This window comes from Salmo salar, chromosome ssa01 (assembly GCF_905237065.1).
Source record: "Salmo salar chromosome ssa01, Ssal_v3.1, whole genome shotgun sequence".
NCBI classification, from domain to species: Eukaryota; Metazoa; Chordata; class Actinopteri; order Salmoniformes; family Salmonidae; genus Salmo; species Salmo salar.
In genome coordinates, this window is record NC_059442.1 from 129877189 (window position 1) to 129903183 (window position 25995).

The 25995-nt window shown below is 44.2% G+C and overlaps 3 protein-coding genes across 8 annotated transcripts; 2 read left to right on the forward strand and 1 right to left on the reverse strand.

Moving 5' to 3' along the window:
• Positions 1–71: 71 nt before the first annotated feature.
• ccdc62 (coiled-coil domain containing 62) lies at positions 72–9270 on the reverse strand. 3 transcript variants are annotated; one of them, XM_014127502.2, is made up of 13 exons: positions 8896–9270; positions 8533–8573; positions 8193–8363; positions 7655–7844; positions 7227–7393; positions 6953–7054; positions 4710–4881; positions 4422–4523; positions 3881–3969; positions 3411–3511; positions 1658–1817; positions 1249–1521; positions 72–1048 (listed from the first exon to the last, which is right to left on the reverse strand). In XM_014127502.2, the coding sequence occupies exons 1-13, from the start codon at positions 8966–8968 to the stop codon at positions 980–982; spliced, it is 1710 nt and encodes a 569-aa protein (XP_013982977.2). In that variant the 5' UTR covers positions 8969–9270; the 3' UTR covers positions 72–979. The 3 variants fall into 3 exon arrangements, with proteins under 3 accessions (XP_013982977.2, XP_045544868.1, XP_045544882.1); XM_045688912.1 differs by lacking the exon at positions 72–1048 and adding an exon at positions 2773–3287; XM_045688926.1 differs by lacking the exons at positions 72–1048; positions 8193–8363; positions 8533–8573; positions 8896–9270 and adding exons at positions 2773–3287; positions 7959–8047.
• A 213-nt stretch (positions 9271–9483) lies between these two features.
• On the forward strand, positions 9484–16917 carry denr (density-regulated protein). 4 transcript variants are annotated; one of them, XM_014124532.2, is made up of 7 exons: positions 9484–9540; positions 12317–12435; positions 12585–12689; positions 12823–12912; positions 16091–16207; positions 16318–16457; positions 16592–16917. In XM_014124532.2, the coding sequence occupies exons 2-7, from the start codon at positions 12327–12329 to the stop codon at positions 16634–16636; spliced, it is 606 nt and encodes a 201-aa protein (XP_013980007.1). In that variant the 5' UTR covers positions 9484–9540; positions 12317–12326; the 3' UTR covers positions 16637–16917.
• A 210-nt stretch (positions 16918–17127) lies between these two features.
• LOC106562568 (hydroxycarboxylic acid receptor 2) lies at positions 17128–19999 on the forward strand. Its single transcript, XM_014127512.2, has one exon. The coding sequence runs from the start codon at positions 18257–18259 to the stop codon at positions 19337–19339; it is 1083 nt and encodes a 360-aa protein (XP_013982987.1). The 5' UTR covers positions 17128–18256; the 3' UTR covers positions 19340–19999.
• The last annotated feature ends 5996 nt before the right edge of the window (positions 20000–25995 follow it).

Sequence of the window (25995 nt, forward strand, 5' to 3'; positions counted from 1 at the left end):
ACAGAGTGAATGATAGTAGGAGCAAATTACAGGTGGTAATACTGTATTAATGAATGGACATTTTCTCAAAATTATATGCTGTCGTTTATTTTTGCGCAACGCACTGTGCATTCCTGCGTGTAATCTTAATTCCATTACACGTATTTCTCCGTGACAAAATTGTATATGTAAAAAAACAAAAACAAGAAGCAAGTATTAATCGTATTTTTCATTCATCATGTTATCAAAATTACATAAAACCTGTTTACTGCAGTGGTACATGTTTCTTAGTATTTGCATAGCCTGACTGAATATAAATTATTTTACATAAAAAGTAATGAGTACAAAAACATTAACTACAAAATGTTGACATCAAAAATACAAAAACAATATGCTAATGAAGAAAGTGAGAGGTTCAGGTTTCTTTTCAATGCAACAGTCTCACTTACCTCATAAGTAATCAGTCATCCTATTGGAGCCATCCAGCAGGTTTGCAGGCAGTGAAACCGGAATGACAATAACCCAGAAGCACCATTCAACAGGTCTGAATGACTGGTTTCACATCTCACCTGCATATTACTAAATGGTTCCTAAATAGCTTATGACCAGGACTGCGAAGGGCAGGACATTGGACATATAACACTAAACATGTTTTAAAAGTTGTTAAAACAATAGTTTAAAAGGTTTCATGTATCGTATAACATAACTTTTGACATAAAGAAATGTAAGTCCTTCTTTGGTTTCCTAAAAAAGCAGTTTAATTCATTCATTGGCTTGCTATCGCTGTGTCCCTGGTTCTGAATGGAGGAGATTTCACCTTTGACCCCAAGTGTCACTTCCTAGATTGTGACTGATATAGGTTTGGGACTGGGGTCAAAGCCATACCAATGTGACTCTGATCTCAACGGCTACAGTAGAAAACAGAGTAGTCTGCAGCCTCCATCATCACCCCTCCTAGACCAGGTGTGTGAAGGTGTGTTTAGGTAGATGTCCCTCCCCTCTATAGCCCCCCAGGTTCCTCGTTCCTCTGGAAGGGCTGAGTGTTCCTGGGTGGAGTATCACCGTCCAGCTGGGTGAAAACAGGAGAGATGGGAGGAGCACTGTAAATCACTACCAGTTCACACCCTTAGGTTTCACCCCACACTTCCATAGTATAATGTGATGTCTTAATGGTAATAGGCCCAACAGTATGAAATGATCTGTGGTATTTTCATGTTTTGGTCGGAATAATTATTGTATCTATAGTATAAAACACATCAAAGCACGTACCCGGCTGGTTTGACTGGGTCTTGTGGTGGAGGTCTGGTTGGGGTGGTGATCGGGATTGCTGTGATTATGTCTGTCACAGTTACGACTGTGGTTTCCATGGCTACTGTTGCCACTGTTTTGGCCGATGCTGAGGCTGATGACAGCGTCACAGTTAGAGGCCGGGCTGTGGGAGGGGCATAAAGGTTGTAGGGTTGTGCGTTCCAGGCTAGCCACCATCTGACGAGACTCAGCTAGCAGCCTTTGTAGATTATTGGTGGAGGAACGCTGGTCCTCCTGGGGGAATGGCCAAAATATAAAGACGTTTAAACTTTAAGACTGAATCCTGGCCAATTACTTTTCTTTATCTCTACATTAGGAATTTATTATGAAGATCGGGAGTTTTTCCTGTCAGGCTATGTGGTCCACTCACATCGTCTAAAGCTGCAAAAAGGCCTCCCAGGTTGCCGTTGACAACACCTCGTTCATTGGCGGTTGTTGGAGAGGTGGAGTCATTCGCAGGACCGAGGCTCCTCCTACTCCGTGAAGAAGGGGAGGGGCTATCCAGGTACACACAGTTGAGATCACCTTGGCTGGGAAAGCAGTCAGTCAATCAATCAATATTTACTATCCCTGAGACAAATTTGGGGTCAATATAAAAGAGTGTACGCTTCTTTCTCTGTATATTCTGTCCCTACCAGGTGTTACGAGGGCTGATGTCCACCAGCAATATGGAGTCCTCTGCCTCTGGTCCTCCATTAAACACAGCTATGAGCTCCATCCCTTCACCTGGCCCTGCCTCTGTCCCTGTCTCAGAGCTGCCTGCTTCAGGCAGGCTAGGTTCACTCTGTACCTGGCCTTCAGATGTACATCTACACCCACAGCTGGGTCCTGCCTGTCCATCAACCATACTACCAAAGCCACAGCTCTGCCCTGCCTGTACTTCAGGCATACTACCACAGCCACAACTAGCTGTTTTATAGGAGCTAGGTCCTGTCTGTCCCTCAACCATACTGCTACACCCACATTCAGGGGACTCAGTCCTCTCCACCAGGGAGCCGGCATTCGTACCGATTCCATCCTCACACAATGAATCCCTGCATTCTTTTCCTGATGTTCCCTGGTGGCTGTAGTTCGAGACTCCGTCGCTAGCTTTACCGGAAGTGTGACCCACATTCCCGCTGTTATTCTCGCCGAAATTCCCACTTACTCCACTCTGACTCCTGGTCCCCCTGCCTTCTTTTCTTGAAGCTCCCTGGCGGCTGTAGCTGGAGAGTCTGTTGCTAATGCTAACTTGATCGGCAGTGCGGTTTAACGAACCCTCATCCCCACTAACTCCACTCTGACTCTGTATCCCTCTGCCTTCTCTCTTTGCTGATTTATGTTGGCTGCGGTAGCTAGCGATGCGGTCGCTCAGCGACAGTGTGGTGGTTCCAGTGGCTAGGCTACTACGGGTTGCCATGGTTTCCTTGCTAGCTCTCCCTCGTGTGTCCTGGCTGCTGTAGTTTGATTCATGTTTGGTGAGTTGTTGTTGCCTAAGAGACGTACCTTGGTTTCCTGAAACAGTGGACAGGTAGTCGCTGAAGTTGACGCTAGCTTGGCCTGGCGATCGAGTTCGACTAAGCGTTCCTGTGGCGGCGGCTATGCTAGGTGTCTCCATGGTTTCTCTACTCTCTCTACCTGCCATTGTTTCCTGGTGACTTGACTCTCGGTTGGTGTAGGAACTGGGAGTACGAGGGTTTGATATGTTCTGGTTCTCTCTCTTCGTTGATGACAAACGGTCACTAACGCTGCCAGCTTGGACCATTGCGTGACTCAGCAACTCTCTGGGGACAGCAGCAATGAGGTCCCGGGTTGCTACTGTATCGTCAGTGAAGTCAGAGGTCAAATCTGAAACACTACTTTCCTCCTCCTGTTGGGGTGCCTGTCTCTCTCCTGTGACAAGGAGGGGGAAGGGGGGTTCTGGACGGTTTGGGGGGTGGTCTATACTTCCGCTTAAAGTCTGTCTGTAGACTGACCCTGTTGCTCGTCTCTCTGTCCCTCCTTCTCTCTCTGTTCCCTGACTGGTAAGAGACACAATTTCAGCACCTCCTCTAAAGCAACAGAAACAACAGCAAAATATCTGGGACTGTGCACAACATCAACTGAGTAGAATAAATATACACATGCACAAACACCCAGCTCACCTCCCATGTGGCCCCTGTCCCTCAGCCTGTTTCAGGGCCTCCCGGGTGCTCTCCAGGTTCAACTGAAGCAGCTGCAGGTCATTCTGCTGGTTCTCACACACCTGGAACACACACAATTAGGATTGTGGACACTTCATGCATATCAGGTCAGGGTAAATTATACTTTTATTGATTGACCCAGTGTAAATTATTATTCATTTACACCAATATCTTATATTTACATCAATATTTAATCTTAGTCTGGGTAACTTTGGGCCAAATACAGCTCCTTAGCCTCTTCAGGTTAACTGTGTCAGGGCTGAGTCAGGGCCCAGGTATGTGACATACCACCAATACAGACAGCGCCTAACAGCCGAGGTGGAGAACATTCCTGAAGTTCCACAGGTATGCTGTAGAACCTGACCGACAGCCCAGCCCAATGCGCTGTGGTTAAAAGCGTGGAGGTAGAGATAAGGTAAGAGGTGACACACCTGGCGTAGACAGTGCAGCTCCGACTCCGTGCGCTCCTGCTTGGAACGAGCCAATCCCAGCAGCTCATCCTTCCAGCTCTCTCCCTCACCTGGGGGACAGGAACCATGACCAAAAGCAGTCACAACAGTTTCTTATCAATAGTTCGGGATGAAATGTGTAATATATTTCCTTGGTGAGCGATCTAAATTAAAGCATGATGAGACGAGAGAAGCTGGGGTGGTTCAATCAGTCAGTCTATCTATCTATCTTAATACAGTCAAAAAGAATAACAGTGATTAGGAAGAGGAACTAGATGTTCCTGTTTAGGGAAACAATGACCTGGAACTATAGCACTACAGGCATCCTCCCTACTGTTCCAGAGGAGGCCCTAGGCCCTGTCATTACACTGGAAAACATTGCCTCTAGAGGCCGGTACCAGACAAGACAGGGGTTTCGGCGGCTGGGGTTTAGGTTGCTGTAAATCACACCGTGACAAATATATTTGTGAAAAAAGTTCACTCAAAAGTCCTATATAAATAAACTTTGTTGAATGTGAGGTACCCGAGAGAGCCAGCTCCCTGTGCAGCAGCTGTCCTTCCTGTTTCAGACGGATGATGTCCTCTCTCTGGGCACTGCCCTCTGTCACCTGCTGCTGTAACTCCTCTACAACAACAACACAGAGAGAGGGATAAAGAGAGGGGGGGTGAGAGAGAGGGAGAAGAAGGAAAGTGAGAGCGCATAATTTAAGAGTGCACATGTATATGACAGCTAGCTTTTTCAGTCTTACTGAAAACTACAACACTTTTGTAGTGTATTGTATCTCTGAGCCATGTACTCTGGCACCTGTACCTTTGAGCCGTGTGTTCTCGTGCCGGGCCTCTCTGTATCGCCGTTTGTGCTCCTCGACCTCCCTGAGCACCCTGGCCTCCCGTGAGTGACTCTCCTTCAGCGACCCCTCCATCTCCCGCAGACGCCCAGACAGATCTACGATGTGATTGGTTGCCTCCGTCACATCCTTGTCCTGGTGGGGGAAGAAGAGGTTATATACAGTGGGTATCATAAGTATTCACCCCTCTTGGATTTTTTCACATTTTGTTGTGCTACAAAGTGGGATTGAAATTGATTTAATTTTCATTTTTTGTCAACGATCTACACAAAATACTCTGTAATGTCAAAGTAGAAGAGAATTTCTTTACAAATGTTAGAATTTATGAAAAATAAAACACTAATATATCTTGATTACTTAAGTATTCAACCCCCTGAGTCAATACATGTTAGAATGACCTTTGGTAGTGATTATAGCTGTGAATCCTTCTGTTTAAGTGAAACATTTGCCCATTATTCTTTTCAAAATTCTTCAAGCTCTTGGTTGTTGATCATCACTAGACAACCATTTTCAGGTCTTGCCATAGATTTTTAAGTTAGATGGGTATGCTTAAGAACCGGGGAGTTTCAGGATAAAAAAACGGAATGGAGCTACTGTAAGCACAGGCAAAATCCTAGAGGAAAACCTGGTTCAGCCAGCTTTCCACCAGACACTGGGAAATTAATTCACCTTTCAGCAGGACAATAACCTAAAACACAAGGTGAAATCTACACTGGAGTTGCTTACCAAGAAGTTAGTGTTCCTGAGTGGCCGAGATACAGTTTTGACTTAAATCTGCTTGAAAATCTATGGCAAGAACTGAAAATGGGTGTCTAGCAATGATCAAGCTTGAAGAATAATGGGCAAATGTTGCACAATCCAGATGTGAAAAGCTCTTAGAGACTTACCCAGAAAGACTCACAGCTGTAATCGCTGCCAAAGGTGATTCTAACATGTATTGACTAAGGGGTTGAATATGAATATTTATGTTACATTTATTTTTATTTTTTTACAAATGTTAGAATTTTTCTTATACTTTGCCAGAGTTTTTTTTGTGTAGATCCTTGACAAAAAAATGACAATTAAATCCATTTTAATCCCACTTTGTAACACAACAAAATGTGGAAAAAGTCAAGGGGTGTGAATACCTTCTGAAGGCACTGTATATTTGTATTTTTCTTTTCACTCTGTCATTTGATCATTATTGTGGAGTAACTACAATGTTGTTGATCCATCATACATTTTCTCCCTTCACAGCCATTGAACTCTGTAGCTGTTTTAAAATCCCCAATGGCATCCCTGAGCAGTTTCCTTTCTGTCCGTTGTGTCTGGGTGATTTAATACATCATCCACAGCATAATTATTAACTTGTTACCTAACTACCAATCACTGCCCTTCTTCATGAGGCTTTTGAAAAGCTTCCTGGTCTTTGTAGTTGGATCAGTGCTTGAAATTCAATAATTGACCAAGGGACCTTACAGATGTGTTTATGAGGGAGAGACGAATGGGTAGTCATTCATAAATCATATCAACCCCTATTATTTCACACAAAGTGAGTCTGTGTAACTTATTATGCAATTTGTTAAGCCAAATTTTACTCCTGAACTAATTTAGTCTTGCCTAAACAAAACGAGTGAATTATTTTGCAACCACTATATTTTAGTTATTCAATTTGTATTAATTTGTTAACATTTCTAGAATTTTCTTTTCACTTTGACATTATGGAGTATTTTGTGTAGATCAATGACAAAAAATCATAACCTAAATCCACTTCAATCTCACTTTGTCACGTATCAAAATGTGAAAAAAAATCCAAGGGGGGTGAACACTTACGATAACCACTGTACAATTTACAGTCCGCATGTCTGTAATCTCGGCAGGGGCGCAACTTTCACCGAAAGTTCATTCTGAAATTGCATTTTTGTCCCCCCCCCAGTTTTATCATTGGAATGTGATACCAAACGAGGGAACGGTGTGCTTTAGGACCAATGCGGACGCCTCCGAGCGGTCGGGTAGGCTGTTTGGATTGTTTTTCTTACTGGATTAAAAACAGAATAATGTAGGTCCCCCCCCTTCTAAAACCAAGGTGACGCCCCTGAATCTCGGGACCCAGAACCAAATCAGCTACGCTGTCGTGAGAGACTAGCATGTCTGTAACTGCATGGCCTTACTACTCTATTACAGGGTAATCAGAGTTAGAGACAAAGGTTTAAGAAAGCAAGCCTACCTTGAGTCTGAGCATGGTGCTGAGCTCCTCCCCTCTGACTTGCAGAGAGCCCAGCTGGGCTGACAGAGACATCACTGTGGAGTTCAGACTTTGGTTCTTCTCCTGGTGGGGGAGACAAAACAACACGACACCAGAAACCCTTTATTTCACAGTCCTGTTTAAGAACACAACACCGGAAACACTTTCTTTCATGGACTGCAAATAACCACATCAGTACAACACCAAATTGTCTGTGTGTGTGTGTGTGTGTGTGTGTGTGTGTGTGTGTTTGTACCTTCAGGTCGTGACAGTGTTGGCTGGCGTACTGTTGTTTCTTCCCCAGCTCGAGCAGCTGTTGCTGGGTAGAGTTGAGCTCCCTGTGGCCTTCCTTCTCCCGGGCCTCCACAACATGAACCCTCTTAGTTACAGCTCTGATCACCTCATTACGCTTCTGAAGCTCATCTAAGACAAGCACACACACATTATGACACACAGATTGATACACATACAAGCAAACACACACACAAGAGATCTTATCAATGCTATTCCCAGACCGGTCGTATGCAAAGCAAACATCATAAAATAATACAGAGGATGCAATTCACCATTTAAGTCTGAATGTTACTACCCATCATTAAGGTTATTTTGGGAATGTACACACACAGATGATAGATGGAATATTTTGTGTTCATTTGGGATTGAGGCCTGTATCCCCTCTCTCACCCTCCAGGCGAGCACACCTCTGCTCCAGGGTCAGGACTCTCTGGCGGTCTTGTTCCCAGGCAGTGAGCTGCTTGTGGTGGGCAGCAGCCATGGTGTTGAGCTCCTGGTCCCGGTCCTTCAGTTCACAAATCAGCAGCTGCAGCTCCCGCCTCTGCCTTTGGATGATGGCACTCTCCATCTCACCAAGAGGCTATTATAACACAAACACACAGACAGACAGACACATACACAAATGTAAATACAGGAGTGAGTAGGCATGCACACACGCACACTCCACAAACATGTAGAGAGTAGCAGTACTGACCTGCTACCTACAATGGTAGCCTTGCTAGCCCATAGTAATAGTTTCACATTTTATCAACCAGTCGTTAGCTACCATGGGCAATTACACTTGAATATCATTAACATTCTATTTTGCATTCTGTGATTCTATCAAGGATACAATGATGTAACAAAGGACAACATATGCAGTGTGTTCCATAATGTTTGAAAAATGAGCCATTTGGCTTTGTGTTGTGTAAAAAGCAGCACCTCCCACCTTTCTGTCCTGTAGGAGGGGTAGTGACAGGGAGGGGGGTTGGGTGTAGAGGCTTCCTGTGGGACTGAGGCATGGGGGACTTCTGGCTGACTGGCTGGCCATCTTCTGTCCCTCACTCTGAGCTGAGGTGGTCACTAGGGAAGGCTCCTTGATAGAAGCTCCCACATTCTTCTGCAAAAATGGAGCCATTGCCATTCATGTTAGAATTTCTAATTTTCCTAGACTAGTAGTCTAACTAAGGCAACAAGACAAAATAAAAACGTATGAAATTAGTTTTCCAAACATATTTGGGATGAAATATAACAGGTCCAATAACAAACATTGATTTGCTCGCTATTACCTTTTTCACAGGTGTGCTGTGCCAGGGATCACATGGAGTAACTGAAAACACAAATCCACGTTTTTGTTTCAAATACAGTGACTGCCAGCTTTCTCAGACATAGCCGACTAAACTCAACGATTTACAATGGAGTTGAGCGGCGACTAGTGTGGGCAGAAGGGAGACATTGTCCTATGTAACTGCATGCTATTCTGTGGGTGCTGAAATCAGTAGTTTTATAATAAAAACGTAATTGCATGTGATGTCGTAACTCCAGTCCGCCCACACTAGTCACCGCTCAACTCCATCGTAAATCGTGGAGTTGAATCGGCTATCTCGACACCAGAATAGCTGTGTGATGAGATGAGACACACACACACACACCAAAATAGCTGTGTGATGATGAGTGTCCAGATCCTCCATTTGGATTGAATGTTCTTCTACTGCCTTGGTCCATCTCCACTCAGTCATGGCGTTTTTTGTAACTTGTACTGTTACAGTTCTGATTAACTTTAACGCTAGCTAGCTACGCTAACGTTCATCAGATTTAGATGGGCATCTCATGATCATTGTCTGCTATTAAATCATGGAACCATTTACATTAATACATTGACAACAAAATACAGAGCATAATCAAATAAAATGGATTACTCCACAATTATCTAACATTATGTTAATTTGGGAATGGAAATAACCAGCTAGCCTAACATTAAATTCCTGTTGAAAGTTTGCACATTTTCAAATCACTTGTTGTGATGGCCGCGGAGGAGTGGATGTCAAGGCATACACGTGAATGCCTATCGTATAACGTCAAAATAAAATCATATTAGGAGTTCTATATAAGATATATTTTACTTTATTTTCCAGTAGATCGGAATGTTGTTATAAAATGCAATTTATAGATATATATTTGACAAATGGTTTATTTTTATATAAATAATAATACAGGCAACTAAGTGAACATATATTATTTCTTAGCCGAGCGTGCGTTCCAATAGGCATTGACAGGACCCCTAGCTAAATCAGGCAGTAGGTGTGCTCAAGCTGTTATAACTGAGCATTAATCTGTTTCAACTTTACTTAATAATGCTTGTTTTGTTGATCAGTCAACAATATTAAGGTTGTTTTCGAGGGGTATGTATCATGTTGTTGTCTTTCCATTGATTGACTTGGAGATGATGCTAATGTGCCATCTAACGTTAGCTGCGCCGTTAGTTAGCATATATAGCTAACTAGCTGTGAATGAAGTCTCAGCCAAGAAACCAGTTGTCAAAAATATTATATAGCTAGCTGGCTGGCCAGCTGTTGAATTTAGCTAGCTCGCCCATTACCATACTACCACGACTTTTGCTTATCTAACTTGGATATATCTTAATTGTATCGGATAAATGCACCAACATAGGCAGCATGCAAGTTAGCAAGCTAATGGTAGCTGGCTAATTATGTCTGACAGTCTGATTTGAGTTTTAACAGCAGCTGTAAGGAAAGCTGTCATACAATTCTACCTCTTTGTGAATGAATAACAATTATCTTTGTTGTTAAGCTATATATTGCTCCCCCGCATGTTAACTAGCTAAGGCCAAGGTATGACGTGCAAAATATCCCTGCTTAGGACCTCACGTTGCCCAATAATTTACTAAAGAAGCCTAACGTTGCTCCTTATAGTCCAAGGACCTTACATGTTCTGTTTGGAGGTTAATTGGCTCTGGCAGCCAAAACAGCCAAAAGACTCTATCTAAACGTGACTCGATTCTCAATTGCGGTACGGTTGTAGAAACATATAGCCCTCTAGTTTTGGAACACAACATCGGGAGTCTGTGTATTGGTTGGACTCGCTGAGTTGTGCATCTTTTTGGAGACTGGCGACGGAAAATAACTTTACCACAATAAAGCTAGCATCACCATAAAAACGTTTCCAGTCAACAAGGGCATATGTATAATCTCTAGTTACCATATGTAAAGTGAAATGTGTTCCTCGCTATCAAATACACGTCTGAATCCAACCTTTGTCCGAACAGCATCAAATCAAATGTTATTGGGGGTGTAGCGAAATGCTTGCGTTCCTAGCTCAAACAGTGCAGTAATATCTAACAATACACACAGATCTAAAGTAAACTAATGGAATTAAGAAATATATTAGGATGAGCAATGTCGGAGTGTGTATGTGTGTGATGGGATGTGTAGACATTATAGACATGGGCAGTATGTGGCTAGAATATTTAGTGTCTGTAGGATAGAATAGTGTGTGTGTGTAGATGGTTGGATAGGATGGCATTGACTAGAATACAGTATATACATATGAAATTAGTAAAACAGTATGCAAGCATTATTACATTGACCTGTGTCTATGTACATAGAGTCTGCTGGCCTAAGGTGCAGGGTTGAGTAACCGGGTGGTAGCCGGGTAGTGACAGTGATTTAAGTTCAGGGCAGGGTACTGGGTGAAGGCTGGCTAGTGATGGCTATTTAACTGTCTGATGGCCTTGGTCCCAGATTTGATGCACCGGTACTGACATTAGACACCACATTTCAGTCGATACTAAATCTACCACTGTCTACACAGCAGGTGGTGAGGTTCTGACAAAGTTGGATTCAGATGTTTATTTGATAGTGAGGGTCACATTTCACTTTAAGTCTAACATCTGTTTTCTGTAAATAAGCGCTCTAAAATGGAAATATGGCCATGTGGGAACTCTAAAATGGTGTGTAGTAATTTAACCTTTTTTTGGAGAGAACAATTCTCGCAGATATGTTCCTTATGTTTCTAAAACCAGATGAGAACATTGTAGTTTTAAAGCTAATTTCTGGAAATTTTGCCATTGGGCTGAGGGAGAATTTGCAGTTTTAAAGCCAATTTCCTGCAATTCTATATATTTTGCCATGGCTTCTTGCCATGTTCTTATGCTGAGTGACTCAAACATTGACAAAATCAATGGGGGCCGCCATGACATTTTTGGAATTTTAGATTGACTGTGAAGTTTATTATGGCGATTGTTAGTTCTCAAAGATGATCTTATGAAAGAATATATCTCCATGATCCTTTCTACGTACTTTATATCTTGTTTTAGTCGTTTAAGTTCACACTGAACATTTTACCATCCTGAAAATATAATTTTCCCCAAAAATATTGAAAAAATTGTACATCCTGTTGTTTGGTGTAGCAGCTGCTAAATTAATATAGGGGAAACCCTGTGCTAAAGGTAGTTAGCGTCTATGAATGGGTTAGACCTCACGTAGCTTAGCTGAAGATGGGGTTGTTGACTCATTTGGGGCGGAAGGGTAGCCTAGTGGTTAGCGCGTTGGGCCAGTAACCGAAAGGTTGCAAGATCGAGTCCCCGAGCTGACAAGGGGTTAACGGCCTTGTTCAGGGGCGGAATGACAGATTAAAAATCTTAACGTTAACCCACTGTTCCTAGGCTGTCATTGAAAATAAGAATTTGTTCTTAACTGACTTGCCTAGTTAAATAAAGGTAAAATGTATTGAGCACAATGTAACTACAATAGCAGCAGGAGTAGCATCATCAGTCAAATATATTGCAGCAGTTTTCATGGTGAGTTAGGTGTTATGCATTGATTAAAGTGGCAGTCCATGTTCACTGTGACATGGCAGGCCATGACAAGCATCTGTTTTTAGTGCTTTGACAATGTAAGTTTGCTGTCCTCAGACCAATTCATTGTCGAGGGTCCAGGATCATGACTAAGCCAAGTTGTCTGTGGTGAAAGGCTGATTGTCTGTGATTCTCACTTTTTGTTCGATTTGAAGGTATACTTTACCCAATGAACTTTTTTTACCCTCTGTGTTCAGATAATCTGTCATGGCTACTACTGAGAATGCAGAGACGTGTTCACCAGAAAACAAAGGAGGCCATCATGGGAGTGCTGACCCAGACACAAAGTGCCCAAAGAAAGTCCAGTATTGTGGTGGTAAGTACAACTTAGTAGGAGGTAGTATCTGGGCATTTTCCGAAATGGCACCCTATTCTAGTGATCTATACATGCTCATGGCCAATTCCTAAAACATTGTTTTGCAGTGTCACATGATTGTCAAGGTCTAACACCTGTTGTCTTTCCAGTGTGCTCCTTGCCAACAGAGTACTGTGAGTACATGCCTGAGCCATCCAAATGCAGGCAGTGGCTGGAGAAGAACTTCCCAGATGTGTTTGCCAGGATGAGTGTAGGTGAGTTTCATCAAACAGTTTCTTGTTCTTTCTCTCTCTGTTTCCTATCAGGAAGATGGGCAATAATACTCTGGGGGGGAGGCAATAATGAATGATGTCGTATTAAAAACACTTTTTTTCTTATGCCTTACTGGTCCGGTAGGAAATGCTTCCAAGCAGGACACTGGCGGTGTAGAGGTGCCCCCTGTTGGAGAGGAGGATGAAAAGAAGAAGCAGAAGAGAGGTCTGCGTTCCTCTTCATTTTGATTTCTTGAATGCATCCTTCCTCCTCAAATCCTAAACCAGTGTTTCCCAGCACAACCTTCAGGGACCCCCCAGCCTTTACACATTTGCTTCAATGGCACCAGAGGGGATGGCTGCCATTTTACGGGCTCCTAAACAACTGTGCTAATTTGGGTGTTTTTCGCATTGTTTAACTTATTTTGTACATGATGTTGCTGCTACTGTGTCTTGTGACCAAAAAGAGCTTCTGGATAACAGAATATTGATTACTCACCTCGAACCGGACAAAGATTATTTTCTTTAATGAGTCCGACTACTACTTCTTTGAGACCAGGCACAAATCCCCGTCATTCGCGTGAAGAAAAGACGGAAATACAGGGGGCTGAGATTGGGGTGCCTTGTGAGAATTTGTCGGCGAGTGGGTAACCCAACTCTACCATTTGTTCTATTGTCCAACGTGAAATTACTGGAGAATAAACAGGATAATCTTCTTCGAGACTATCCTAGCAACGGGACATTAAACTGTAATATCTTATGTTTCACCGAGTCATGGCTGAAGGACAAAGCGGATAATATACAGTTGGCTGGGTTTTCTGTGCATCGGCAGGACAGAACAGCTACGTCAATAACAGCTGGTGCGCGATGTCTATTGCTCGCTTGAGGTAGAATACCTCATGATAAGCTGTAGACCACTCTATCTACCAAGAGTTTTCATATTTTTCGTAGCCATCTATTTACCACCACAAACTGATGCTGGCACTAAGACCTCACTCAACGAGCTGTGTAAGGCCATAAGCAAACAAGAAAATGCTCATCCAGAAGCGGCGCTCCTAGTGGCCAGGGACTTTAATGCAGGGAAACTTAAATCCATTTTACCTCATTTCTACCAGCATGTCACATGTGGAACCAGAGGAGGAGGAGGAGGGGGGGGGACTAGGTACCTTTACTGCAGACACAGAGATGTGTACAAAGCTCACCCTCCATTTGGCAAATCTGATCATAATTCTATCCTGCTTACAAGCTAAAACTAAAGCAGGAAGTACCAGTGACTCGCTCAATACGGAAGTGGTCAGATGACGTGGATGCTACGCGACAGAACTGTTTTGCTAGCACACACTGGAATATGTTCCCGGGATTCATCCAGTGGCATTGAGGAGTATACCACCTCAGTCACCGGCTTTATCAAAAAGTGCATTGACGATGTTGTCTACACAGTGACCGTACATGCGTATCCCAACCAGAAGCCATGGATTACAGGCAACATCCGCACCGAGCTGAAGGCTAGGGCTGCCACTTTCAAGGAGTGGGACACTAATCCGGATGCTTATAAGAAATCCCGCTATCCCCTCAGGCGAACCATCAAACAGGCAAAGCGTCAATTCAGGACTAAGATTGAATCTTACTACAATGGCTCTGATGCTTGTCAGATGTGGCAGGGCTTGTAAACTATTACGGACTACAAAGGGAAATCCAGCTGTGAGCTGCCCAGCGACGTGAGGTTACCAGACACGCTAAATGCCTTTTATGCTCATTTTCAGGCAAGTAACACTGAATCATGCATGAAAGTACCAGCTGTTCCGGACGACTGTGTGATTACGCTCGCCATAGCCGATGTGAGCAAGACCTTTTAAACAGGTCAACATTCACAAGGCCGCGGGGCCAAACAGATTACCAGGACATGTACTCAGAGCATGCGTGGACCAACTGGCAAGTGTCTTCACTGACATTTTCAACCTCTCCCTTTCGGAGTCTGTAATACCTACATGTTTCAAACAGACCACCATAGTCCCTTTGCCCAAGAAAGCGAAGGTAACCTGCCTAAATGACTACCACCCCGTAGCACTCACGTCGGTAGTGCTTTGAAATGCTGGTCATGGCTCACATCAACACCATCCCGGAAACCCTAGACCCAATTCGTATACCGCCCTAACAGATCCACAGATGACGCAATCGCACTCCACACTGCCCTTTCCCACCTGGACAAAAGGAACACCTATGTGATAATGCTGTTCATTGACTACAGCCCAATGTTCAACACCAGTGCCCACAAAGCTCATTACTAAGAAAGGACCCTGGGACTAAAATCCTCCCTCTGCAACTGGATCCTGGACTTTCTGACGGGCCGCCCCCAGGTGGTAAGGGTAGGCAACAACACATCTGTCACGCTGATCCTCAACACGGGGGCCCATCAGGGGTGCGTGCTTAGTTCCCTCCTGTACTCCCTGTTCAAGCACGACTCCAACACCATCATTAAGTTTGCTTACGACACAACAGTGGTAGGCCTGATAACCGCCAACGATGATACAGCCTATAGGGAGGAGGTCAGAGACGACAACCTCTCCCTCAACATGAGCAAGACAAAGGAGCTGATCATGAACTACAGGAAAATGAGGGCCGAACACGCCACGTTCACATCGACAGGGCTGTAGAGGAGCAGGTTGAGAGCTTCAAATTCTTTGGTGTCCACATCACTAACAAACTATCATGGTCCAAACACACCAAGACAATCATAAAGAGGGCACGACAACACCTTTTCTCCCTCAGGAGACTGAAAAGATTTGGCATGAGTCCCCAGATCCTCAAAGTTCTACAGCTGCACCATCGAGAGCATGCTGACGGGTTGCATCACTGTCTGGTATGGCAACTGCTCGGCATCCGACTGTAAGGCACTAGAGGGTAGTGCGTACTGTCCAATACATCACTGGGGACAAGCTTCCTGCCATCCAGGACCTTTATACTAGGCGGTGTCAGAGGAAGACCCCAAAAATGGTTTATTGTCTATGCATAGTCACTACCCCTACCTACATATACAAATTACCTCAACTAACCTGTACACCCACACATTGACTTGATACCGGTACCCCCTTTATATAGCCTTGTTATTTTGTTACTTTTTGTATTTTTTTTGTTCAGTTTATTTACTAAATATTTTCTTAACTCTATTTCTTGAATTGCATTGTTGGTTAGTTTTTCACGTTAAGGTCTACACCAGTTGTATTTGGCACATGTGACAAATAACATTGTCATATGATTTGCTCTATTCCAGACTAAATCACCAAGATTCATTGGTTGAATCAGGTCTTAGTGCTGAAATAGAACAAGCATTTGCAACAGCTAGGGGGTGTCTGAGGACTGGCATTGGAGAACCCTGTTCTAACCTGTCTGTGCTTACTCTCTAGGTGGCAGAGGACAGATCAAACAGAAAAAGAAGACTGTCCCTCAGAAAATAACGATAGCTAAAATCCCGCGCGCCAAGAAGAAATATGTCACCCGAGTCTGTGGAATGAACACCTTTGGTAAGACTGACTTTGTGTCACATACTGTTACTGTAAACACCTTGTTAAAGACATGGACAGACCCATAACCTTGTTTTTCTTGCTTGTGACTGTGGACTTCCTCCCTGCAGACATTGACCTTAAAGAGGCACAGAGATTCTTTGCCCAGAAGTTCTCCTGCGGAGCCTCGGTGACGGCGGAGGATGAAATCATCATTCAGGGAGATTTTACAGATGACATCATTGATGTCATTCAGGAAAAGTGGCCTGAGGTAAGACGGCTGTGTTTACTCTCCAACGCCACATAGATGGCTGAATAAAGTTAGTTACAGGAAATAGACGAATAGTCTGTGTACCTGAATGAGATATATTACACACACTCTAACCATCTGTCTTTCCATTGTAGGTGGATGACGACAGCATTGAAGATCTTGGAGAAGTCAAGAAGTGAAGACCCGACGTGCACTTTTACTGAAAATGGATGCAACATGTAACAACAACCTGGCCAAAATGTACACATTAACATTAAAAAGGAGTCGTTTTATATCTATTTTATTTACTGTATAGAAACTGTGGACTTGGCCACTCCCTTTTGGCATTTTTCAGTTCTTGATAGCTGCTGTCTGTCTCTGTCGCTCTCTGTCGCCAAAGGTCTGGTCTGATGTGATTCCTTCCCAAACGCTTTTCACTCAGCAAAATTTTAGGGTAATAAATGTCGCTCATTCACTTGTTCATTCTTTAGTCCTTCTTTCAGACCTCTCTTCATCATCCCACTCTGTCAGTATGTCTCACTGTACTGTCTGCAATGTATGTTCATGCTGCTGTCGTTTTATTTATTTTAATGAGACCCTTTTAAGGTATTTATATTCTGTGGGAAAGGGACAGGGCCAATGGAACACAATGACATGCTGGGAAATATGTATTATGGTGGTATTATTTAGGAAATTGGGCTGCACATAATCAGGTGGTTAACATTTTCTGAAAAGATTTGAAATCTCATCTACCAGGATCTATTTGTCTTAACTATTGGATCAGGCTCACTGGCATCTCAGGATGCAAAAGATGTATGTTTCCCTCAAACCAGAAAATCTCCTAGCACAATGATAAAGAATAGATAAGAGTCAAGGTCTGAGATTACCTCCCTTTAAAACTGCTTTGTTAGGTACATTTTCATCCAATTTGTGCCTACTGAACCAGACCAGGTGTCGTGCCCTTTAAGTTAATTGTATTCTGGGAACCCTTGGGGTCCCTTATATACCCATGAGTATGATCTTTCCACCAGCGTAATAGTTTTATAATGACCCCTGTCGGGGTAGGTTCCTTGTCAATCATTGGCTTATTGGTGAAATCAGCAGTCAGACTAATTTAAAAAATCAAACCTTTATTAATGCAATTGCAGACAGAAGTTAACAATGGAAGCACAGCATGCTTGTTTCAGAGTATGTTCTGCAACCAACCAAAGGGTGCAGCTAATTATATACTTTCATCACTTCCCTGATGGTGTGATCATCTACTTCAGTGTATATATAAGCTGAGGTAACCTAGTACAGTAGCTTCTCTGAATTCATTAGCATTGACCATTTTCATACAAGATCAAAATATCAAAACCAAACAGTTGTTACTTCTCTTTATCTAGTTTCAGTCTGACTCACACCCAGTCTGCAGGCACACTTGCTAGTGCTTAACCGCAAAGATGAAAATAGATAGCTTGTGAAAAGTATAGTGACAGAGTTCAGACACAGCAACAGTACAATAGTGAGACAAGCATATGAATCTTAAGGTCCCCTTAATAATGGGGAGGGTCTTTGGGACCCTACACCCCATAATCCCTGGGCTGTTGGCGTACTCACTCAGAGCCATCTACCTATAGAACTCCATAAGAGACAACACACTGTACACCCACACACACTCTCCACATTGTTGGCACCGGAAGATAATTTGAATGACTGCAATAAAGTCCCCGGTTAAATGCAGGAGGTGCCTAGACAACCCTATCAATATTGACTATTTTCAGAGAGGAGCAAAGCAGCACACAGACAGTCTCTCCAGTTAAAAGCGTATCGTTTGACCCATGGCAAACTTCACTACTACGGAAGATGACTGCTGCGCCTTTGAGTCTCCCATCCTGGACTATGTCCTGCCTCCCATCCTGGTGCTGGAGTTCATGTTTGGGCTGATGGGTAATGTTGTGGCTCTGTGGATCTTTATTTTCCACATGGACACCTGGAAGCCCAACTCTGTCTACCTCACACACCTGGCCGTTGCCGACTCCATCGTCCTGTTCTGTCTTCCATTCAGAGCCGACTACTACCGACGCGGCAAGCACTGGATCCATGGTGATGTCATGTGCCGGATTATGCTGTTCATGTTGACGGCCAACCGCGCCGCTGGCATCTTCTTCCTCACTGCAGTGGCTGTCGACCGTTACCTCAAGATCGTTCACCCCATGAACAAGATCAACCGGATGGGCCTGAACTATGCTCGGTGGGTGTCTCTGGGCCTGTGGGGGCTGATCATCGCTGCAACCGGGTACCTGCTGGCCAACGAACACTTCTTCTTCCGCAACAACCGGACACAGTGCGAGAGCTTCAACATCTGCATGGGCTTCAGCCCGCTGTCTACGTGGCACAACACCTTATACGTGACCCAGTTCTTCTTGCCCACCGCCATTGTCACCTTCTGCACCGTCTGCATCACCTGGCAGCTGAAGAACAAGACGATCGACACCGGGGGGAAGATCAAACGTGCGGTGCAGTTCGTCATGGCCGTGGCACTCATCTTCATCATTTGCTTCTTCCCCAGTACAGTGTCTCGGATCGCTGTGTGGATCCTCAAGGTCTCGTACAACGAGTGCCAGTATTTCAAAGATGCCAGTTTGGCGTTCTACACCTCTGTGTGTTTCACCTACTTCAACAGCGTGCTGAACCCCATCGTGTACTACTTCTCCAGCTCTGCCTTCAGTGGGACCTTCCAGAAGCTGTTCAACAGACTGCTGGGGAGGAAAGAGGAGGAGGTACAGCCAGCCTCGCCTGAGGCTGGGACCGAGACTAGCAGTGCAAATACAGTGTCAGGGAGGAGTAGTAACTTCCAATCACTTGTCCAGGGTCAGGGCCTGTACTCGCGAAGCGTCTCAGACTTATTCATTGTGATGTAAAATACAAAACTGATCCTAGATCAGCACTCCTAGCCCTACTCTGAGACGCTTTTATGAAAAAGTACCCAGGAGAACAAAATATCTGACTTTGTGTGATTTTTCTTCTTCTGCTCTAGTGGAATATGGTGTGTTCTAAAGATTATTAACCAGAAGGAAGCCAAGGAGGTTGGAGATAGTTGTCTGTTAGATATTAATTTTAACATTTTTATGTTATGTTGATGTTCTATAGCTAAAAGTAGAAATTCATTAATAGGTTCGCTCAATTAAGAATTTGTTTGCAATATAACAGTGGAATCTTTAATGTAATATTTCATATTTACAATACTTTGTCTTTGAGTTTTATGTATTTGCTGTTGATTCAAGTAAATTCATTGTGAACTACAAAAGTAAATTTCCTAAAGAAAATGTGTGTGCTTGCTAGCTTGTCTTAAAGTATTTATGGTTGTGAAATAAGTTATAGTAGTGATAGTGACTGCAGTAGCAATGATAGTGACTGGTTGTAGTTGAAAAAGTAGGTACAGTGAAATCTTTCTGATTAAGAGGGGGTCAAATACTTATTTCCCTCATTAAAATGCAAATCAATTTATAACATGTGTTTTTCTGGATTTTTTTGTTGTTATTCTGTCTCACACTGTTCAAATAAATCTACCATTAAAATTATAGACTGATCATTTCTTTGTCAGTGGGCAAACGTACAAAATCAGCAGGGATCAAATACTTTTTTCCCTCACTGTAGATTTGATTTGATTATTTGATAGAATAGGATAGCCTGAACATGTGAAGTTGGTTTGGTGTCTCTAGCTTGAACAGTTCAAGAGTTACTATTAGTGTTGGTGGCTATTTTATACTAATGTTAGTTGTTTTAATGTTTGTAGCTGAAATTGTTAAAAAGCAGTAGCATTTAAATTGTCTACCACTGTGTTCTTATGGTTGGCATTGAACCCATTAAGTGTTATGCTAATTTATGCAAATCAAAATAGTTCATAAAGGGTTTTAGGAAATTTGACGTTAGGATAGCCTGAATGTTTTAAAGCTGTTTTTGTAGCTTAATTGGTTTAGGAGCAGGACCGTTTTGAATAGCTACCACTGTATTGCTATGGTTCTCATTCAAAACCATGTTAATTCATGCATATTTTTTATTGTTATAGTTCAAAAAGTATAGATAGGTGGAAAGATTGATTTGATTGATAGGATAGCCTGAACATGAGAAAGTTAATTTAGTGTCTGTCACAGGCGTCGTAAGGATAGGACCAAGGCGCAGCGGGTAAAGTGCTCATCTTCTTAATTTATTAGAAATCACACTTAAACAAAGAAACAAACGACGAAACAGTCCCATAAGGTGCACAGACTATACAGGAAACAACCACCCACAAAACACAAGTGAAAACAAACCCAACTAAATATGGCCTCCAATTAGAGACAACAACCAGCTGACTCTAATTGGAGGTCATTGCCAAAAACCCAACATAGAAATAGATAACTAGATATACACATAGAAATAGAAAATATAGAACATAAACCAAAAACATCGAAACACACAAAACAAACACCCCCTGCCATGCCCTGACCAAACTATAATGACAAATAACCCCTTTTACTGGTCAGGACATGACAGTACCCCCCCCCAAAGGTGCAGACCCCGAATGCACCTCAAAAACAAACAAAAAACACAAAAACAACCCCAAACTAAAGGGAGGGAAGGGAGGCGCACGGCCTGCACAACCCGTCCTGGCTGGATAGTCACGGTAGCCCGGCACGGGCAGAGCGCTGGCATAAGAAAGTAGTCAAGACGACTAGCTTGATTAAGCCTCCGCCATGTATATCTCACTAGGTCAGGGTATTTAAGTCTCCATAGATCCACTAATTCCAATATATCCATGACATTCATGATTTCCTTAAGTGCCTGAGGGTGATAGTTTGTAGTGTGATTTCCTTTCTGGTCCATAGAGGTATTTAAGACCGTATTAAAATCTCCCACCATAATAATAGAGTCTAGTGTTGCTTGTAGAGTTGATAAATTCTTATATATATTTTCAAAGAAGCTTGGATCATCATTATTCGGACCGTATAGGTTAATAAGCTATATCTGTTTATTGTCCAATAACATATTTAGAATAATCCATCTACCTTGATAATCTGTTTGGACAATGTGCTACACCCCCCCCTTCCCAATCCTCCCACTACGGAGGTGGCTCTGGCTCTGGGCACAGCTCCCGTTCAGAAGACCCTGGGCTGCACGGCGTCGCTGGAGACTCCGGGCTGAGGGGCGTCGCTGGAGACTCCGGGCTGAGGGGCGTCGCTGGAGACTCCGGGCTGCGGGGCGTCGCTGGAGACTCCGGGCTGAGGGGCGTCGCTGGAGACTCCGGGCTGAGGGGCGTCGCTGGAGGCCCTGGGAACGTCGCTGGAGGCCCCGGGCTGGGGAGCGTTGCTGGAGGCCCAGGGAGCGTTGCTGGAGGCCCAGGGCTGGGGAGCGTCGCTGGAGGCCCAGGGCTGGGGAGTGTCGCTGGAGGCCCAGATGCTGGGGAGCGTCGCTGTAGGCCCAGGGCTGGGGAGCATCGCTGGAGGCCCAGGGCTGGGGAGCGTCGCTGGAGGCCCAGGGCTGGGGAGCGTCGATGGAGGCTCAGGGCTGAGCAGGCGCACTGGAGGCCTGATGGGTGGGACTGGCATAGGAGGCGCCAGACTAGTAACACGCACCTCAGGGCTCTTGCGGGTTGCAGGAACAGGACGTACTGGACTGGGCAGGCGCACTGGAGGTCTGATGCGTGGGGCTGGCTTTGGAGGCGCCAGACTATTAACACGCACCTCAGGGCGAGTGCGGAGAGCAGGAACAGGACACCCCGGACTGGGCAGGCGCACTGAAGGCCTGATGCGTGGGACTGGCATAGGAGGCGCCAGACTAGTAACACGCACCTCAGGGCTAGTGCGGAGAGCAGGAGCAGGCACAGGGTACACTGGGTCTTGGAGACGCACTGGAGGTCTGGAGCGCACGGCCTGCACAACCCGTCCTGGCTGGATAGTCACTGTAGCCCGGCACGGGCGGAGCGCTGGCACAGGGCGAACTGGGCTGTGCTGGGGAATGAGGGCTGCCGTGCGTAGAGCAGGCGCAAGGTAAACTGGGCCGAGGAGACACACTGGAGACCAGATCCGTTGTGCCGGCACACTTCTTCATGGCTGCCGGCCAACTCTCACCCGGCAACGCTACGGAGCCCTTATTGGCCGTACCGGACTGTGCGCGCGTATGGGCGACACTGTGCGCATTTCTGCGTAACAAGGTGCTTGCTTGATCTGTCGCTCTCGATAATAAGCACGGGGAGTTGGCTCAGGTCTCCACTCTGACTCTGCCCAACTCTCCGTGTGCCCCCCCCAAAGATGCCTCTCGGCCTCATGTTTCTCCCTTACTTTCCTTTCCCAGAAACGTCGTTCTGCCTTTGCTGCCTCCAGTTCCTCCTTCGGTCGCCGGTACTCCCCAGCCTGGCTCCATGGAGCATTGCCATCAAGGATCTCCTCCCACGTCCATGACTCCAAATATCTCTCCTGCTGCTCCTTCTTCCGCTGCTTGGTCCTTTTTTGGTGGGTGGTTCTGTCACAGGCGTCGTAAGGATAGGACCAAGGTGCAGCGGGTAAAGTGCTCATCTTCTTAATTTATTAAAAATCACACTTAAACAAAAGAAACAAATGACAAAACAGTCCCATAAGGTGCACAGACTATACAGGAAACAACCACCCACAAAACACAAGTGAAAACAAACCCAACTAAATATGGCCTCTAATTAGAGACAACGACAACCAGCTTCCTCTAATTGGAGGTCATTGCCAAAAACCCAACATAGAAATAGAAAACTAGATATACACATAGAAATATAAAATATAAAACATAAACCAAAAACGCCGAAAACAAACACCCCCTGCCATGCCCTGACCAAACTACAATGACAAATAACCCCTTTTACTGGTCAGGACGTGACAGTGTCTCTAGCTTTAACAGTTCAAGAGTAAATATTACTGTTGGTGGGTTATTTTATGATAATGAAAAAGGATTTAAATAGTTATAATGTATAAAGTTTAAATGTTTTAGTTGTTTTAATGTTTGTAGCTGAACTGGAACGTTTTGTCAATAATGAAAACGAAAACCCATTTTTGAATAAAGTCCTGAAGTGGTATCGATATATTGACGACAATTTTTGCATATGGGAAGGAACTGATCAAGAGCTGTCAGATTTTATGGCACTACTCAATGACATTGACCCCAATCTCAAATTCACTATTGAATGTGACACTCAACGTGTTCATTACCTTGATATGTGGATTGAGAAATCAAATGGAACCAAATCAAATCAAATCAAATCAAATTTATTTTTATATAGCCCTTCGTACATCAGCTGATATTCTCAAAGTGCTGTACAGAAACCCAGCCTAAAACCCCAAACAGCAAGCAAAGCATGTGAAAGAAGCACGGTGGCTAGGAAAAACTCCCTAGGAAAAACTCCCTAGAAAGGCCAAAAACCTAGGAAGAAACCTAGAGAGGAACCAGGCTATGAGGGGTGGCCAGTCCTCTTCTGGCTGTGCAGGGTGGATATTATAACAGAACATGGTCAAAATGTTAAAATGTTAAAATGTTCATAAATGACCAGCATGGTCAAATAATAATAATCATAGTAGTTGTCGAGGGTGCAACAAGCACGTCCGGTGAACAGGTCAGGGTTCCATAGCCGCAGGCAGAACAGTTGAAACTGGAGCAGCAGCACGGCCAGGTGGACTGGGGACAGCAAGGAGTCATCATACCAGGTAGTCCTGAGGCATGGTCCTAGGGCTCAGGTCCTCCGAGAGAAAGACAGAAAGAGAGAAAGAGAGAATTAGAGAGAGCATATTTAAATACACACAGGACACCGGATAAGACAAGAGAAATACTCCAGATGTAACAGACTGACCCTAGCCCCCCGACACATAAACTACTGCAGCATAAATACTGGAGGCTGAGACAGGAGGGATCAGAAGACACTGTGGCCCCATCCGATGATACCCCCGGACAGGGCCAAACAGGCAGGATATAACCCCACCCACTTTGCCAAAGCACAGCCCCCACACCACTAGAGGGATGTCTCCAACCACCAACTTACCGTCCTAAGACAAGGCCGAGTATAGCCCACAACGATCTCCGCCATGGCACAACCCAAGGGGGGGGGCGCCAACCCAGACAGGAAGACCACGTCAGTGACTCAACCCACTCAAGTGACGCACCCCTCCCATGGACGGCATGGAAGAACACCAGTAGGCCAGTGACTCAGCCTCTGTAAAAGGGTTAGAGGCAGAGAATCCCAGTGGAAAGAGGGGAACCGGCAAGGCAGAGACAACTCTGTATAGAAAAGAAACGGACAGAAATACTCTATTATAGGGGGACAGCTTCCATCCTGAGCCATTAAAAAGAGGACTTTGGGGAGGGGGTCACACTCGGACATTCAGAGAGGGGGTATATTATACGGACCCTGGTGGCACAAAATCAAAAGTCTGACTGCATGGAGATGCTTGGGAATATGGTCAATACGGGTGACCGTATTGTGGGTGTTTCAGGGAAAAGGTGTACATTTGACCTCCATCATCTAGGATGTGACAATGGTTAATAAAATCTCTCAATTTCTGCCCATTTTTCTTGCACGGTCTTGCAGGCCTTCTAATGCAGCTGCAACTGTAAATGCATTTGTAAATCAAGACCTTTCTTGAGATGGGCTCTGGGTGGTGCAACTGTTGAGAATGTGAGCTTATGGTTGTGTGGGGGAAAGGGTTGAGTGTGTGTGGGTGTATGTGTGTATCCCACAACTGTTGCAAAGGAGTAAAATATGTTAGGGACAATAGAGGATGATCCACAGCTATATATAATATAAATCGAGGTGAGGGCGATGGAAATGCATTTGGCAATTGATTTACTTCAATTCGGTAAATGGCACTGTGTGCTCTTTTCCAAGGATGGATCCCAGTCTGTTCAGGGCTATGGGATACGGGGGATCGGGGGTGGTCTGCCGGGCATTGGGATGACAACCCAACTAGGGATGAGGAAGGCTTTTAGCGGGAGGAATAGTAGGGACCAATTGGAGGTTTACTTAGTAGCAATGCAAATATCATGGAACAGCTATATAGACACTCAATGATCATGTTACTTTTTAATGGTACGTTTACAAACATATATTTTCATAAATAGAATTTAAAGTTGTGTCTCATTATGGTAAGTGGAGAAATAAGTATAGCCAGTTACAATTGTAATGGCCTAGCAGATAATAAGAAAAGACGATCAGTATTTACCTGGCTAAAAGAGAAGGAATATAATATCTATTGTTTACAGGAAACCCATTCAACAATTTTAGATGAAGTTTTGTGAAAAAGAACTGCGGGGCGAAATATATTTCTCCCATGGGCAAAGAAATTCAAAAGGGGTGATGGTTTTAATTAACAGTAATTTTGATCCAAATGTGCAAATTGTCCAAACAGATTATCAAGGTAGATGGATTATTCTAAATGTGTTATTGGACAATAAACAGATATGTCTTATTAACCTATACAGTCCGAATAATGATGATCCAAGCTTCTTTGAAAAAATTTATAAGAATTTATCAACTCTACAAGCAACACTAGACTCTATTATTATGGTGGGAGATTTTAATACG

Coding starts and splice junctions, on each gene's coding strand:
- ccdc62 (XM_045688912.1), bottom strand. CDS start 8,968: ATGGACCAAGGCAGTAGAAGAACATTCAATCCAAATGGAGGATCTGGA. Junction 7,394..7,654: donor GAGGTGTGCTCGCCTGGAGG/GTGAGAGAGGGG, acceptor TGCTTGTCTTAG/ATGAGCTTCAGAAGCGTAAT. Junction 3,512..3,880: donor AGCTGCACTGTCTACGCCAG/GTGTGTCACCTC, acceptor TGTGTGTTCCAG/GTGTGTGAGAACCAGCAGAA.
- denr (XM_014124532.2), top strand. CDS start 12,327: ATGGCTACTACTGAGAATGCAGAGACGTGTTCACCAGAAAACAAAGGA. Junction 12,436..12,584: donor GAAAGTCCAGTATTGTGGTG/GTAAGTACAACT, acceptor TTGTCTTTCCAG/TGTGCTCCTTGCCAACAGAG. Junction 12,690..12,822: donor GTTTGCCAGGATGAGTGTAG/GTGAGTTTCATC, acceptor TATGCCTTACTG/GTCCGGTAGGAAATGCTTCC.
- LOC106562568 (XM_014127512.2), top strand. CDS start 18,257: ATGGCAAACTTCACTACTACGGAAGATGACTGCTGCGCCTTTGAGTCT.